Source organism: Ochotona princeps, chromosome 2, assembly GCF_030435755.1.
Source record: "Ochotona princeps isolate mOchPri1 chromosome 2, mOchPri1.hap1, whole genome shotgun sequence".
In the NCBI taxonomy this organism is placed as follows: Eukaryota; Metazoa; Chordata; class Mammalia; order Lagomorpha; family Ochotonidae; genus Ochotona; species Ochotona princeps.
This window is the reverse complement of record NC_080833.1, coordinates 55,767,556-55,784,830: the sequence shown is the minus strand read 5'-3', so window position 1 is coordinate 55,784,830 and position 17,275 is coordinate 55,767,556. Positions and strand designations below refer to the sequence as shown.

The 17,275-nt window shown below is 41.9% G+C and overlaps 1 protein-coding gene across 4 annotated transcripts; it reads left to right on the top strand.

The window, feature by feature from the left end:
- Nucleotides 1-1,123: 1,123 nt before the first annotated feature.
- On the top strand, nucleotides 1,124-16,959 carry SERBP1 (SERPINE1 mRNA binding protein 1). 4 transcript variants are annotated; one of them, XM_004588756.2, is made up of 8 exons: nucleotides 1,124-1,551; nucleotides 5,151-5,301; nucleotides 6,416-6,556; nucleotides 6,684-6,755; nucleotides 7,146-7,220; nucleotides 11,506-11,683; nucleotides 13,403-13,576; nucleotides 14,834-16,959. In XM_004588756.2, the coding sequence occupies exons 1-8, from the start codon at nucleotides 1,239-1,241 to the stop codon at nucleotides 14,888-14,890; spliced, it is 1,161 nt and encodes a 386-aa protein (XP_004588813.1). In that variant the 5' UTR covers nucleotides 1,124-1,238; the 3' UTR covers nucleotides 14,891-16,959. The 4 variants fall into 4 exon arrangements, with proteins under 4 accessions (XP_004588813.1, XP_004588811.1, XP_004588812.1 ...); XM_004588754.3 differs by having other exon boundaries at nucleotides 7,101-7,220; XM_004588755.3 differs by having other exon boundaries at nucleotides 6,666-6,755.
- Nucleotides 16,960-17,275: the final 316 nt, after the last annotated feature.

The window sequence follows — 17,275 nt, the reverse complement described above, 5'->3', positions numbered from 1 at the left end:
TGGAGGTGTGAACCTGACAAGTCATTTCACCTCTGAAATGATGTCATCATCTGTGAGAGAAACTACTTGCCTAGCAAGATGTTGCTGAGATTAGAGTTGTTCATAGCACCTGCCACAAGAGATGCATTTTCTATTTTGTGAAGGGTTTTAAAAACCACGATAAAGTGTTTCCAAATACGCTTGAATATACACGGATACTGTATCACCTTCAGAGAGCTGACGTCTTTTGCTCCCATCACTGTACCTCCCAGTAAACACACACACTCAGGTTGCTCTAAAACGTTTTTTTAATTGAGCACATTTTACTAACGCCACAGTCACCGAAGCCCTTGAGTTGTCGGATGCTACTGGACAATTAAGTTGATGCTCAAAAAAGTGAGGCCCGCCCAGCGTCTTCGTGCTGCAGTCTCAGGAGTTAACCCCCTCTGCAAAGCACCCGTCGTCACGGGCATTTCTCGCCGGGGAAAGGCGCGCAACACCATCATGTGACAGCCCAACGTGTCTCCTGGGCTTGTTCTGCCACCCGAGTTGATGTGCCCGCGCGAGGAAACGCATTCCGCCTCACGTTCAACAGAAGAGCCTCGATTCCCCCAGGGAAGGAGAAGGACGGCGACTCCAGCAAGACGGACCTAGGGAACAGGGGAGACACCAGCCCAGCCCATCCAAGCCCAACTTGGCCGGTCCACAACAGCTCCCCCCCGGAAGTTTGAGTCTCCAGTTAGGAGGTCTGGGAGTCACCTTGACCCTCTCCGAGACGTGGGGAAAGTTAGCCCTGATCGGAGGCAGGGTGTGTGAGACCAAAAAGAGTTCACTTTCACGAGCAGCTTAGCCGCACGTTTCCCCGTTTTCAGGGTGGCTTTAGACCCGGGTGAGTTTAAGGGTGCCAGGAGCAGGTGGCCGGACTCCGCCCACCACCACGCTTCCCCCTCCTTGGGATCGCACGCTTCACTCCTTTCAGTGAGGTCCCGCCTCCTGGGCGCGCGCGAAGAGTTGAGGCGAGAGGCATTCTGGGGACTGTAGTCCCGGCGCAGGGAGCCACCTAAGGAGAAGCAACCCTGGCCTACAGTTCCCATGGTGCCGTGCGGCGTTCACCGCTCCCGGATGTGTCCCTAGCGCCGGAAGAGAAGACGGCCCCCCTCTCTCGGCCCGGCCATCTTGTGGGAAGAGCTGAAGCAGGCGCTCCTGGCTCGGCGCGGCCCGCTGCAATCCGTGGAGGAACGCGCCGCCGAGCCACCATCATGCCTGGGCACCTACAGGAAGGCTTCGGCTGCGTGGTCACCAACCGATTCGACCAGTTATTTGACGACGAATCGGACCCTTTCGAGGTGCTGAAGGCAGCAGAGAACAAGAAAAAAGAAGCCGGCGGGGGCGGCGTTGGGGGCCCGGGGGCCAAGAGCGCAGCTCAGGCCGCGGCCCAGACCAACTCCAACGCGGCAGGCAAACAGCTGCGTAAAGAGTCCCAGAAAGACCGCAAAAACCCGCTGCCTCCCAATGTTGGCGTGGCTGACAAGAAAGAGGAGACGCAGCCGCCCGTGGCGCTCAAGAAAGAAGGTAAAGCCGGGGTGCGAAGGTGAAGGAGAAACGGGGATGGAGGGAGAGGAGCGTGGAGACCTGGGGCTGCCACTTTGCTTCGGAAGCTCCAGGGGTTCGCGGGAGACTTTGGCCGCCCATTTTGCTCGCGCGACCCGAAGCCGGGCTCGGGGAAGGTGCCGGGAGCGTGGTGGCCCCAAGTTCAAGGCTCCTCCTGCACCGTTCCCGCCCTGGGCCCTCCGAGCGGAGGGAGCGAGGTCGGGCTGAGCTGCTGCCGCCGTGGTGGAGCCGGGCAGGAGCGCGCCCGGGGCTGGGAGGCTCTTCCCGCCCGAGTCCTTGGCGGGAGAGCGCCCGCACGGGTCGCGGTGCGGGGCGGCGGGTCGCTTGCTGGAGCTCCCGGGACTCCGGGGAGGAGGAGCGCGTGCACCTTGCTGGTGCTGTGCCCCCCTGAGCAGCCCTGCCCTGCCATCTTGTCCCACGATGGCGCGGACCACCCTGCGCTCGGAGCTTGCACGTGAGCGGTGCCTGGGCAGGAGGCTGTGTCGGAGCTTGGCTCCTGTGGCATAAGCCGCTGTTTTCGGGGGGAGCCACGTGGGCTTTATTGTCGTCCCGACCCCTTCCACCGAGAATCGTGGTGTAACTTGTAGGAGTGAAATGAGGTGTGGGGCCGGAGAGGAGCGTGGCCGCCGACTGTCCAGCAGACGCGGGAATTTTGCATGAAGGCAGTGGTGATAGCAGGAAGTCCCGGGGTCCCCCGGCTCACCGTGCTGGGTAATTTGGGAGCCCGGGCCTGGGCCCCGGCCTCGTGGCTGCAGGGAGTGCAGAGGCTGTCAGCGTGAGCCGCGGCAGGTTGCAAAAGTGCAGGTTTTCACCGCCTGAGCGTGCGGCGTGGTCGGCATCTCCCTGGCGGCCAGGAAGCGCTCTCACTGCACTGTGGATCGGCGCAGGAGGTTCTTGACTTTAGGGTCCTCAGTTAATGCTGCTTATGGATGAAAAATTAAAACGTAGGGTTAAGAAAGTGTGTGAAATCTTGAGAAAGTTGCCTTTATACAGAGTTAAAATTCTGCCTCCCTGCCACGTGCTTCGGAAAGGAGATACCTCATTAGCATGCAGCTGCATCTGTAGCATTCAATTTTAATTTTTAAAAAATCAAAATAACTTACTGTGAAAGGTTTTTTTGGTAGCTTCTGTGAAGCTTAGCATGAAGCACCTAAAACCGGTTTGATATATTGAAACAATCCTTAAGTGAAAACTAAGTTTACAGAAAAACGTAGTTCAGTTATCAACATGTGTGCATCAGTTTCTCTAACAAAGATTTGTGTAATTAAGTTATGCTTGAGCTTACCTTGGTCATATTGATCCAAAGAAAAGTGGTAGAGGAAAGAAAGCGAAATTAAAGCCGAAAGTCTGCAATGTACCAGGTAGATGTGTTTTCACTGTTGAATGGTTTAAATGCCTTAGATGTTTGACCATGAAGCTCCTTTATGAAGTGAGGTCCTAACTGGAAATTAGCCTTGCAAGATACATCTTAGGGAATTATTTCATAAATTTGTAACGTGGACCTAGTTTGCCATTCAGAGATGGGTTTTCCTCAAGGAGACGACTTCTTATGAGCCAACAGCATTTTCCCTGTGTGTTATCTCAGCATTTCTAACCTGAAGTTGCATGAAGCACGTGTTATAAACACAAGCGGAGATTAAAATGCTTTTGAGATCCTGCCACCTGCTGGGTCAGTGCTCTTTAAGTACTGGTAGGTCTGTTAGCAAGGTCCTTGGCTTTTTTGTTTTTGCTTTATTTTTAATGGTGCTTAGATCTGAGGAGGCTGTAGGCACATGGCTCACGTGGACCACTGATTAGGGTGGGAGGGGTCCAGGTATCGGAACGTGGGTGAGACTGTTACTTTCAGTTTGTTTTTCCTTCCTGTGTCGCAGCCTAGGCCCAGGATTGCATGGGGCTTTGGGGCAGCCGCTCCGGAGTCCCTGACCCTTCACTGTGGCAAGTTGTGACACCTGTTTGATCTGGGCGGTTGATAATTGGTTCTGACACGGTGCTAGACATTCTTTGACTAGGTAGATGTGCAGTGTGGGTCTGGTGGTTTAAAAACTTGAGAACTGATACAGCAGTTCCCTGGGGGTGGAGATGACTTTTTTTTGTAGTATTGTAATAACCTGGCATCTAGTGCAGTTGATAGGATTGCAGGCATGTAAATATAGCAAAAGAAACTTGCATTTTAAAAGATCAGTTATTTGATTAGATGAGTTTAGTGAACTTATAAGATTTTGCAAGTCTGGAATTGGGTGGGGAAGCAAGTCATTCATTGTTAGTTGGGTGTGTTTGGCTTGGATATCAAAAGGATTGGCTCTACAGCCCCACCCTGATGTGCTATGCCTCTGATGAAATGTATTTAAGAGCCTCAGTGTAAGATCTGATATTTGTGGTCTGTCCTGAGTTTACAGGGAATGGACCTGCACATTTTATTAATCAAATTGATAATTTGACTTTAGTTACAGGCTGCTGAACTGATTGGGTGTGTCCTGATGTCCCACTTTCTTAGAAAGAACTTGACAGAAATAACTATTGATCTTGTAAAACTACTTTCTCAGATGCTTATGAAACCAATTTGTTAGCTGCCTTTTAACTGAGAAATTATGATTTGGGAATTTCCAAATTCCTGAAATTTGAGTCCTGAATTTAACATCAATCTGTTTCTCCTGAGAGCACCAGTAATTCCTGTTGGTTGCCTTTGTGGACAACCGGCAGCAATAGGAAAAAAAAAAAAAAAAACAGTAAAGGGAGAAATCACTAATTTAATTATTAGTGCCATTATTTCCTATTTTAGATACTGCTTTTGTGTGCGTATGTGTTTTTTCAAGATTTGAAAACAAAGATATTTGTAAGAGTAAATATAAAAATTGATTTTTTTACAATCTTTCCTGCATTCATATTGATGTATAGTAAATGAGTTTCCTAATGGTTACATAGTAATTTTTTCTAGTTGGGTGTGAATGCAGGTGTGTGTGTATGCTTTCAGTTACTAAGTATTGATGATTATGCAGTAGAAGTTAATGCTTTTCTGGTTAAATGGCTATTTTACATTGTGAAACATGTTTTAAATTTTTGCTGTTTTCCTTTCACACTGTAATTTCATAGAATTAGGAGTGTTTTTATTCAAGTTTTTCTGCAGATTATGTAAAATAAAATAATACAGTCATAATTTTCTTTCAGTAAGTGCTCATCTGGTTATTTATGAGTAGCTATTTGTATTATTTTCTTTGATACTCTAGAGCCAAAATGTATGCTTGTCTACAGTTTCTTTATAGAGAGACTGATATCTTGAAAACTAAAGCAAGAATGACTCTCCAAATGATTTCATGGCAATTAGACTGCTTCAGTGTAGGGCCATCCTTTGGGAAGCTGAGCAGAAACTGACAACACACTAGTCTAAGAATTTCGCTCCAGGACTTTGTCAGGCCTTGGGAATAGTTAGTGTGTGGCTTCCTGTTTCCTACTGGAGGTACTAGTTCTGTAAAGGTAGTACCACATTTTCATTTGGACAGTTGAGAGCTGAACCTTTTGTATGTCAGAAACAGTTTGCTTTTGTGGGTTATTTAACTTTCCAGGAATAAGACGTGTAGGAAGACGACCTGATCAACAACTTCAGGGTGAAGGGAAAATAATTGATAGAAGACCAGAAAGGCGACCACCTCGTGAACGAAGATTTGAAAAGCCACTTGAAGAAAAGGGTGAAGGAGGCGAGTTTTCAGTTGATCGGTAAGATTTCTGTTTTTAGAAAATCTTCACTGACTTTGTCAGTTCATAGTTGATATTAACACAAAGTTGTGAATTGGGCATCGTGCTGGGCAACAGTAGGGCTGATGACATTTACTGGGTTTTCTTAGGCATTTCAAACTGAGATCTGTGTAACGAAACACTTCAGTTGAGTTGCTGACCAGTTTCTTTGCTTTGCCTCCGCCCCCCAAAGGAAAGTGATGATGCTTTATAGCAAAACAAGTTACTAAATATGCAGGCTTGATGTGGTTATTTGATTTTTTAAAGTATATTGGTAAATAATAGTTTTACTTGATTTTAATATAAATAATGAAAATATTTGTGGACTAGTAGTGATAGTTTGGAGCAGGGTTGGAGAATATCTAACACATGGGCCTAGGAAAGCATAAGAAATCACTTGGACTGACCCTGCCAGTGCAACTGCAGATGAGACTTGAAATTCAGTTGGTCTGTACCGGGCGAATATTAATACCTAAATGGATAATTTTGTGAGGCCCACAGGTGATAATACAAACACACAAGTCTTTGGCAGTAAGATTTCCTGCCCTTGTGGGGATTCCAAAAGCAATGTTCTTGGGGCATGAAACCCTCCTAGTTCAGATTTCCTTTTTCTGTTAGAAATAGAATTTCCCAAAACAAGTGTTTGACTGTTGGTAGGAGCCAGTAAATATGTTTTTTTTTTTAATTTATTTATTTTTATTACAAAGTCAAATATAGAGAGGAGGAGAGACAGAGAGGAAGATCCTCCATCTGGTGATTCACTCCCCAAGTGACTGCAACAGCCGATGCTTCGCCGATCCGAAGCCGGGAACCAGGAACCTCTTCCAGGTCTCCCACGCGGCTGCAGGGTCCCAAGGCTTTGGGCCGTCCTTGACTATCCTCTCAGGCCACAAGCAGGGAGCTGGATGTGAAGTGGAGCTGCCAGGATACAAACCGGGGCCCATATGGGAACCCAGCACATTCAAGGCAAGGACTTTAGCCGCTAGGCCATGCCGCCGGGCGCAGCCAGTAAATGTGTTTTTGAACGTTTGAATGAATGAATTTTCTTGTTTTTCTGGAAGCTACAAAGTCCTTAATTTTTTAACTTGTATTGTAGGCCTATAATTGATCGACCTATTCGAGGCCGTGGTGGTCTTGGAAGAGGTCGAGGAGGCCGTGGACGTGGAATGGGCCGAGGAGACGGATTTGATTCTCGTGGCAAACGTGAATTTGATAGGCATAGTGGAAGTGATAGATCGTAAGTCTTATATTGGTTTTTTTTATGTTTACATTTTAATGCATTTATTTCATAAATAAAATTTGACTTTCTAGAACTAAAGAGTATTATGTTAACTCAGTTTTGTTAGTTCTTTTTCCCATTACAGTGGTCTGAAACACGAGGACAAACGTGGAGGGAGCGGATCTCACAACTGGGGAACCGTCAAAGATGAACTCACGTTGGTATTCCGATTGTTTGCAGTTTTTAAAATTTAGCATTTTAGAGGCTTAGTTAAACATTTATTAAATTTGGTTCCTGTGACAAAATACTGTACTAAAAGATAATGTCTTAAGGGATGTAAATGGGCTATGGTGCATCAAAATGACTGATTATTCAGTACATTACAGCTTTTCCTGGAATTTTACATGGAGATTATATTAGTGGTTCTTGGTTTTTTTGTGTCTAATAGTCCTTTCCCAGTTACTAGCATTTTGGTTCTTAAACTTGTAAGTCTTTGGTACGAAGAACTCTTTGGCTACATGTAAATGGACCTAGATGCTTTTCTTTTTCTTTCTTTCCTTAGAGAGTCCCCCAAATACATTCAGAAACAAATATCTTATAATTGCAGTGATTTGGATCAATCAAATGTGACTGAGGAAACACCTGAAGGTGAAGAACACCCAGTGGCAGACACTGAAAATAAGTAAGTGGCTTAGCGTGTGCTAGTAATGCTGCAACTGTGGAACTGGCTTGGGTTGCTACTAGGAAGACAGCTGGCAGATTTGGTAGAGTTTTGACCAGTTACGCCAGAATATTTAAGGAACTCAAATACTATTTAGGAGGATATGGATTAATAATTTACATAACTAATTAAAAAATAAAAAAGGAACATTCTGATGTAGTTACTTATTTGGTCATTTGACCATTGTCATGCATATAAAAAGTTAAGGATTATGTGTAGTAGAGTAAAACCTGTTAGCTGTAGTAGAGAATGGGAAATAAGATGACATGTACTTGATCCGATTACCTTTTGAACTGATATCAAATTGGTGGGAACTGGAAAATAACTAGAGGATTCTAAAAAATTATGACCAAGTTGTTACAATTTCTAGCATAGAGAACTTTGACAGTTATACATGTTCTACTTTTAAGATTGTTTGGGGTGCCATGCGTCCCTGACTTGACAGGTGATATTTAAAATGCACACACATTTCTAGCCAGTCAGTAGCCACGTGTAGTTGACACGAGATAGGATAGGAGACAGAACAAGAAATTAGTTTTATCTGTTTTCCTCCATTGACATTAGAATTTGGAACATAACATTACCTGAGAAAATGTTATCAGGAACCCAAAGATCAAAATGTGTGACTTGCTCACTAACTTAACCACTTTTTTAGTTAGGCAGATGGCTTTAATAAAGTTTTTATTTTTCCAAAGTAGGCGTATTTGTTTTATAAAGTTTCAACTTAAGCTGATAGGGATCACTTAAATACTTTACTGTGGTTTTCGTCCACCTAGGCAGAAGTTACTTGTCAGTCTTAAACATTGATTCAAGGTCTCAGATATATGTATAGATTATTTGGGGTAGTGATCTTGTTCTAGGCTTTTTATGTTTGACACACTTGTGGGATGCTATCATATTTCACGTAATAATCAGACTGGGGTGATTGGCATATCCAGCACATTATTTCTTTGTGTTGTATATTTGTAAATACAATTTTGTCAACCCTAGTGGAACGTTGGAAATTACTCCTTCTGTACCTGTTGGCCAGCCGTTCTCTGTCGTCCCTCGGCCTCTGGAAACCACTGTTCTTCTCCACTTCTGTGAGATCAGCTTTTTTTTTTTTTTTTTAGCTTTCACATCTAAGTCAGAATGAGAATATTTTTCTGTCCCTTTTTTTTAAATTATGTATTTGAAAGGTGGAACTACTCAGATCCTTTATGCCCTGGTTTACCCCACAAATGACCACAACACCCAGAACTGAGCAATTCTGGAGTTAGGAGCCTGGAACTTCCTCCGGATCTTCCTCCATTGTCTTTCCCGGCCTTGAGCAGGGAACTGAGGGAAGTGGAGCCGGTGGGACTCAAGTTGGTGTTCATGTGGGATGGTAACACCACAGGCACTGGCTTAGCCTGATATACTCCACAGCAGTGACCTCCCTGGTTGAATGTTTTGTTGATTTTAAACCACGCTTTCTTGTTCCATTCATTTGTTGATGGGAATATAATAATTCCATAACTTGCCTGTTGGGGGTAGTGTGCAGCAGCAGACAAGAGGGTATGGCTCTAAAGTATACTGACTTTTGATACATGCTGAGTACTGGCATTGGTGAACCTTGGAGCTTAAGAGGAACCTACACACTAATTGGTATTCCCGATACTTTGTGTGAATTCCCCATTTTGTGGATTCTCATCAGTATTTGTATTTTTTTCCATAGCTGGTAGATATTCTGACTGGGATTAGATGATGTCTCATGGTTTTTGATTTACATTTATTGTTGTTAAGCATTTTTCATGAAATTACTGGTTTTGTTTTGGTTTGCTGCTGTTTTGAGTTTCTTATATTCTGGATGTTAATTAATTCCTTATCAGTTGGGTAGTTCACCAGTATTTCTCATTTATATGTTTTATTTCTTTGAAAGTTGGCAGGGGGAGGAGCACAATGACTGAGTTGGCTATATGGGATGTCTACTTGTGTCCTGGCTGTTCCACCACCCACTTGTGGCCTGGAAAAGTAGCAGAGGGTAGCCCAAAGCCTTGGGACCCTGCACCTACATGCGAGATCTGGAAAAAGCTCCTGGCTTCAGATCAGCCCAGCTCCAGCCATTGTGGCCATTAGAGTAAACCTCAGCCAACGGAAGATTTCTTTCCTACTCTCTGTAAATCTGCCTTTCAAATTAAAAAAAAAAAATCTTAAAAAAGTCAGAATTGGGTAGGGATGGGCGAAAGGGATCTTCCACCAGGTGGTTCATTCCCCAGATAATCACAGGCCACTGATAGGGCAGGGCAGAGCCAGGAGCCACAGATGGATCTCTCAAGTTGGTGTGGAAGAAGGGGCCAGGGAGTTGGGCTTTCCCGTGGCACATCACTGCAGGGCTGGACTAGAAGTGGAATAGTGTAATACAGGAATCCAGAACCAAGTACGCAGATGGGTTGCTGGCCTCTCCCAGTCTTCACTGTTGACTGTTGGCTTTGTGTGCACAAGCGTTCCATTTTGATGTAATCCTATTTCTTAGTTTTTGCTTTTGCCATTGTTTTCATTGTAATATCCAAAATACCATTTCCCAGATCAGTGTTCTGAAATGCTTCCTGTTTTATTCTAGTTGACTTTACAGGTCTTAACATTTAAGTCTGATCTCTTTTAAATTGATTTTGTGTGTGTGGTGAGAGATGAGAATGGAATTTTATTCTGAATACGGATACCCAGTTTTCCCCACAGCATTTATTAGAAGGCTGTTCTTTCTGTATGAAGTAGGATCTTGGTACATTTAAAATCAGTTGGCTATAAATACATGGATTTATCTGTAGGTTCCCTGCTTTAGTAGTAGTTGTGTCTGTGTGGAAAGGATGTTCTTTAAAAAGTTTCCCTGCTCTCCAAGGCTTAACCAGGCTGAAGCTTGAACCCTGGAATTGCATCTGGGTCTCCCAAATGAATGGCAGGGGTCCAAACATTTGAACTGTTATGTGCATCCTTCCCAGGATGCACTGCAAGGAAGCTAGGTCAGAAGGGGACTAGCTGGGAATTGAACCCGTACTTGGGTGAGATGTCGATTCCCTGAGTGGTGGTTTAACATGCTGTGCCTTGACACCTAACCCATTCATTACTCTAGGAAGTTTTGAGGTAAAAATTGTCAAACAATAGAAGGTGGCTCTGAAAGAGCTCTTTGAGTAACTAGGGCTAGCCAAATCACTTGGTTTGGAAGCAGGCTCCCAAAATAGCAGGTAACTGGTGAAAGTTGGATATTGAAATTAGATGGAAATAATGGATTCCTAGGCCCATGTGTTATTCTGTGGAAAGAATAAGGGATAATATTGAATAGTGACTTGAGAATTTTATTTGTAAACAACTGATTTTGGTGTTAAATATTTAAGCCAGTATGTTTAAGAAAGCTGATGGAAATGAATTGAAGTTTGGGGCTGGTGTTGTGGCACAGCTAGTTAAGCACTGATTGTGACGCGAGCATCCGATGTGTGTGCTACTTCGTGTTCCTGCTTCACTTAAATCCCTATCCTTTCTAAATATGCCTAGGAAGACGGCCAAAAGTGGCCCAGGTAGTTGGGCCCTTGTCATACCCACACAAGAGATCCAAAACCGAGTTAGTAGCCTCCTGTGTTAGAGGCTCCCCTGGCCCTGGCTTTTGCAAAACATTTATTTGGTGAGTGATGGAAGATCTCTTACCCCTTCCCCCGAATCTCAGTCCTGACGACAAACATGGCTTAACTGGCTAATGTTCCACCTCCAACTGCTGGTATCCCATGTGAGTGCTAGCCTGTCCCGGCTACTCCACTTCCCATCCAACTTGCTGCTTGTGGTCTTGGAAAGCAGCAGAGGACGACCCAAGGCCTTAGCACCCTGCACCTACCTCTTCTGGGAGACCCGGAAGAAGCTCCTGGCCTCTGCTGGACTCTGGCTGTGTGTCCATTTGAGGAGTAAACCAGTGAATGGAACCTGTTTCTCTCCTCTGTAAAACTGCCTTAAATGTATGTTGCAGAATTGGTAAAGCCAATTTAAGATTATGTACTGATAGTAATTTACTTAAGTTTAGGAAAAATTATTCTCAAGTTGCCTATACTTTGATTAATTAACAAGTATGGAATTCTTGGTTTCTATTATGTTAAGATATTAAGTTATAAACAGGGCGGTGAAAATCCCATCCTTCAGTAATGGTTATGTAAACATCAATCAACCAAGATTAATTATAAATTGGAAATACTATGTAAATCTTATAAGCCCTTTATCAGGTGTAAACTTAAGTGTCTTTTCACAGGGAAAATGAAGTGGAAGAGGTAAAGGAAGAGGGTCCAAAAGAAATGACTTTGGATGAGTGGAAGGCAATTCAGAATAAAGACCGGGCAAAAGTGGAATTTAATATCCGAAAACCAAACGAAGGTGCAGATGGGCAATGGAAGAAAGGATTTGTTCTTCATAAATCAAAGAGTGAAGAGGTAAAATTAAGTTTTGTAGTAGTATTTGAAAGTATTTAGATGCAACTCAAAAAGCTGAAAATTGAATTAACAGTATGTATTTTTAGTAGACATTTTAAAGACTACATGTTCTGTAAACTATGTAGGATCATTTGAGACTTTTTTCTAAAGGAATATAAAATATACACTTTAGCAATACATTTATTTACGCCTTTAATCTGTAAATGCATTGAAAATGGAAGTGTCTTTAAAAACCATTCAGTGGAATATCATAGGTAGTGTTTTAACAAAATACTAATTCTTTCTAAAGCTGTGGTTATAATTTCTAAGTCTTGCCAAATTGAATATTTTTTGGAATTGGGGACTGTTTTACCCATTACACCACAGTGCCAGTCCCATCTTAGCTGAATCTTTAAAGGGACGTTGTTAGGTTGTATCAATGTCATTTTTAGATGGTTAAACCAAAAGTATAAGGGGCCTCTTTAATGATTCAATGTACAAAAAATTATTTGAACGACAGGATTACGGATTCCATCTTTAATGCTGCAACAGCCAGAACCGGTCCTGGCCAAAGCTGGGAACCAGGACCTTCCTTTGGGTCTCCCATGTGCATAGAAGGGTCCCAAGTACTTGAGTCCTCATTCTCTGCTTTCCCGGGGGCATTAGCAGAGAGCCGAGTCAGAGGCACGGTGGCCAGGATGTGAAGTGGCAGGGATATGAGTGTCCCAAGCAGCAGCTTACTGCACTGCACCATAATGTTCACAGTGCCCGGAAGTCTCTTGATTGGTATGTTTCATAGAACTTAGGCTAGGTATCCTGATTTTGTACACTGAACTCTCACAATGATGGTGTTTTTCTCATCCATTGTTTTGATTTCTATAGTTTACATCACCTGTAGTCAAAAAACTTAAAAATGCTAAATGGAAAATATAAGAACTATCATACTACGGAAAGTTTAAATTGCAATGAAGCTTAAATTCATAATCAGGAGCTTGAGTAAATCTCATGCTCTCCTGCTTTGTTCCCTCTGTGATGTGAATCATTCCTTTGGCTAACCTGTGCATGCTGAATGCACTCTCTGTCAGACACTGAGGTGCCCTGTATATAGTAACATGAAGTATGTATAGCACTTATTGTTATTGGTGGGTCCTGGCAGCTGCTAGGGAGGCCTTGGCAATTCCCTCGGGAGGAGTGGAGACTGCCATGTTCAAGGCAATTTTTATTACTAGAACAGTTTGAAGATGCTAAGTTGTGCAGTTGGTTATGAAACTAGAATGTTTTCAGACTTCTGAATTTAAGTTTCACTTTGAAGCTCTCCAGATAAGGTGGAGGTAGAACTTAATATAACTTGAGTATTTTTTATCTGGATTTCCTTAAGACCAGATTTTTTTTTTTTGTAAGATTTACTTATTTTTATTGGGAAGTCAGACTTGCAAAACAGAGACAGAAAGATCTTCCATCTGCTGGTCCACTTGCCAAGTGGCCACAACAGCCAGAACTGAGCCAATGAGGAGCCTGGAACCAGGAACCTCCTCCGGGTCTTCTATGTGGGTGCAGGGTCCCAAGGCCTTCGGCCATCCTCGACTGCTTTCCCAGGCCACAAGCAGGAAGCTGGATGGGAAGTGGAGCAGTAGGGACAGGCTTCTCTTGTATAAGGGATGCCAGCACTTGCAAGTGAGTATTTACAAATTTTGCATCATTCCCTATTTATTAACCAGTGGCCTTCACTTGACATTCTAGGCTCATGCTGAAGACTCGGTTATGGACCATCATTTCCGGAAGCCAGCAAATGATATAACATCTCAGCTGGAGATCAACTTTGGAGACCTAGGCCGCCCAGGACGTGGTGGCAGGGGAGGGCGAGGTGGACGTGGGCGCGGTGGACGTCCAAATCGTGGCAGCAGGACTGACAAGGTAGTTTTTAAGACTTCTTTTTCTAAACGATTCTAGAGACCTTTTTTGGTGAATCACTGGTTGATTTGTTTTGAGGATGTAAAAAGTAGAAAAGATCCATGCCCTCTAGAAATTTCATTTTAGATTATAATTTTAACACTTAAATGAGTTATTGCTACGCTTTATGATTCTTACTCCGTGGTGCTGTACTAGGGATGTAGATTCTTATTACTATGTTGAGATCCCCATTTGCAGAGGAAGTCACATTAACTCTGCCTTTGTAAGATCTGCCTGGATACCAGTCTGTTCCTTTTACTTGAAGCATTCTTTTCCGCTTTTAATGTCTCAGCCTAATATACTCTTGAGTCTTTTTTGTAATTCATTTTGTGACATAATTACTGATATTTTTTATTCTTGATTTCTTAGTAGACTTGTATGCTAGCTGGGATTTTGTTTAGTCTTTTCCTAAATGTATCTCAGCGCCTTCTACTTGCTCAATGCAAGTTCTTTTTTATTTAAAAAATTAGCAAACATTCAAAAATTCCGTATTTGTAGAATTGTAGGTTTTGTTACATGTGGACATTATGTGTAATGTCCAGCCCTGGTAACTGCATTTATCCTTTTGAGCACCTAAAGAATAGTTACCAATAAAATACTTTTGGTAGATGCTCTAGTACTTGATTAAGTTGAACTCGCTTCATCTGCTGCTAGAGTCTGCTTTCAGTGACCTTGTCTAAGCCAAAGTATTAACTTTCCATTAACTCTAGCTTAAGCAATTTTTTTTTTATGGTTCAGCTTGGAAAATCCTCTTGAATTGTCAATACCTGATAAATTTGGACGCAGGTCTGCTTGATTCAGTCTTACCTATATTTGATTATAGTGCTAACTTCCTATTATGTATTGAATTGTTAATGATACAGTATTGATTCTTCCTTTGACATCGGTTTTGTATGTCCCTCTTCAGTACATTTTTTTGGGGTCAGTTTTGTGTGTCCAGTAGCAGTTGAATCTCTTTATAGTGTGAATGCTGCCTAAATAGTTAATTGGTTGCCTATGCTTTCACATTAATGCTGTTCTTGTTTATCAAATAGAAAAATTGTAAGAAAATCAAACTGCAGATATATGTATCCCATGTAAATCTCCATGTGTGATTTATTAGCAAATCTAAGACAGCTTCTGCTTATTACCGGAGAATTCAGTTTGGTATGTAAATGTAGGCATTGGCAATGTTTTCATGATCTGAGAGCCTGGTTAATGATTTTTTTTTTTTTTTTCCAGTCAAGTGCTTCTGCTCCTGATGTGGATGACCCAGAGGCATTTCCAGCTCTGGCTTAACTGGATGCCGTGACAGCCCTGGTTCCTCTGTGGACCCTCCTGTTCAAAGCTTTTGCATGCTTAAGGATCCCAAACAACTAAGAAATTTAAAACACAAACAAACAAACAAAAAAAGACTGTCATTCATACCATTCACACCTAAAGACTGAATTTTATCTGTTTTGAAAATGAACTTCTCTCGCTACACAGAAGTAACAAATATGGTAGTCAGTTTTGTATTTAGAAATGTATTGGTAGCAGGGATGTTTTCATAATTTTCAGAGATTATGCATTCTTCACGAATACTTTTGTATTGCTGCTTGCAAATATGCATTTCCAAACTTGAAATATAGGTGTGAACAGTGTGTACCAGTTTAAAGCTTTCACTTCATTTGTGTTTTTTAATTAAGGATTTAGATGTTCCCTCAATTACAAACTGGTTTTAAATATTGGACATAATATTGGTTTTAATACCTGCTTTGCGTTTTCACACATGGTCAACTGGGACATGTAAACTTTGGTTTGTCAAATTTTATGCTGTGTGGAATACTAACTACTTTATGTATTTTAACTTAGTTTTAATATTCTCATTTTGGGGGGAAAATCTTTTTTCACGTCTCATGATGGCTGTTATATATGCTGTATCTTTATATACAGAAATACCAGTACTTGAACAAATTCAAAGCACATTGGTTTATTTAACCCTTGCTCTTGCATGGTTCATTAGGTTCAAATTATACCTAATTCACAATTTAAAGTATAATTACTTATAAAAAACATGTGACTTTCCCGTTTCAAAAACCAAACTAGACACTCTGTGATAGTCATGTTAAGATACTTCTTATTGCTAGAAACATCCTGTCAAGTGAAGTAGTTCTATGGGTGTGGGCTCTTCCTTCCTTCCCCTTACCAGGGTAAGTGGAATAAGTTGAGTTGGCTGATATTTAAATTGTTCTATAAGTGTCTGGCCACTTGGTATGATTTGTGTGTGTGTGTGTGTGTGTGTGAAAGTTCCCAAATCAAAATAATCCATAATCACTAACCCTTCAGCCTTTCCTTGTTATGAAGAAACCAAAGGGCACTGGCTACTTTAGTCAAATGGGCGAGTATTTTAATTTTTGGAATCTGGAAAGCAGACAGTTTTACTTTATAAGGTTGGAGCAGCAGCACCATCCATGAAGTATAACCCAGAAATCTTAATGTTTCTCAATTTCCTAAATTGTTATTGGTCTTCAGTTGATGGATGAATGTTCCACAAAAGTGGTAGTTTTCCCTGTTCCATTAGGAAGTTAGGTAAGTAGTTTTTCCTAGAAAGGGAGTATCACTAAATTGTGGCTAGAATAAAGAACAAGTTTTTAGGAGCTTCAAAATATTCTGCCACATTTAAGGTATTAAGTGTTGGCACAGATATTTCAATGGTTTTTGTACTTCTCTGATAATATGGAGATTTAATCTAAAACATCTGCCATTCAGCTGATTGGTTCTGTTCTCACATAGTCTGAAACTGGTACCAGATAATAGTTGTTGATTGGTATTTGAGTCTACTTGTTTACTTAGTAGTTTGGCATCTTAGGAAGGAGGTACTTGTTTTTAACGATGGATACATTCGTGCTGGTGTTTTGGATCTTACGATGTTGAACACGTTCTGCACTGGTGCTAATGCCTAACATAGTTTTATATTTACAAACATGCCTGCTACTCAGAGGCAAGTATTGATCCCTCTTGAAATTGCAACATAAGACACTTCTGGATCAGTGTGTTTAGACTTCAGGTATCTAAACCATTTCCAAACATGTGACATGTTTATAAACCATAAATCAACAACAGTTTCAGATAACTGCTACTGAAAACTCCTCTGTCAGGAATTGTCACTAGGGAATACATAGCAATATCTGATATGTTGCAAGCTTTCAAGCTATGCTAAGCTTGGTAAAAGTTGGTCCATTAGTTGTGTCTGATGGATGTAAATTTGCCTCTTAGTTAACTTTGTCAAGAGCTAAAACTGTGAACCTAACTTTCTCTTATTTGGTGGGTAAAAATGAAATAAAGATTTATTTTCATGCTCACTTAAAAGCATAAAAGTGAACAAATAGGAGCCCATTTATTGTCACGTGTTTTTATATTGGGAAAGTTGTATTGTAGATGAATTGTAAGGATTGGCCAGTGGGCATTTGAATGAAGTTAAATTTTTTAATAGACAAACTGGGTATGATACTTTGAAGAATCCCTTAATATATTAAGATCCCTAAAACACTGACAGTTTCTCACCTTTTTAAAAATTTATATCTTTAAATGGAAACAGTGGTCAAGGTTGATGTTTTTTAAGGTGGTTTGCATTATTAGCTGAATACTATTTTTAGACCTATGATTTAAGTTTGTCCCTAGGTATTAACAGGTTCCCCCCCC

Excerpts from the sequence above, each read along its gene's own strand:
- SERBP1 (XM_004588753.3), top strand. The coding sequence starts at position 1,239 with ATGCCTGGGCACCTACAGGAAGGCTTCGGCTGCGTGGTCACCAACCGA. Across the intron at positions 6,756-7,100 it reads ACCGTCAAAGATGAACTCAC|AGAGTCCCCCAAATACATTC; the intron begins GTTGGTATTCCG and ends TTCTTTCCTTAG. Across the intron at positions 7,221-11,505 it reads GTGGCAGACACTGAAAATAA|GGAAAATGAAGTGGAAGAGG; the intron begins GTAAGTGGCTTA and ends GTCTTTTCACAG.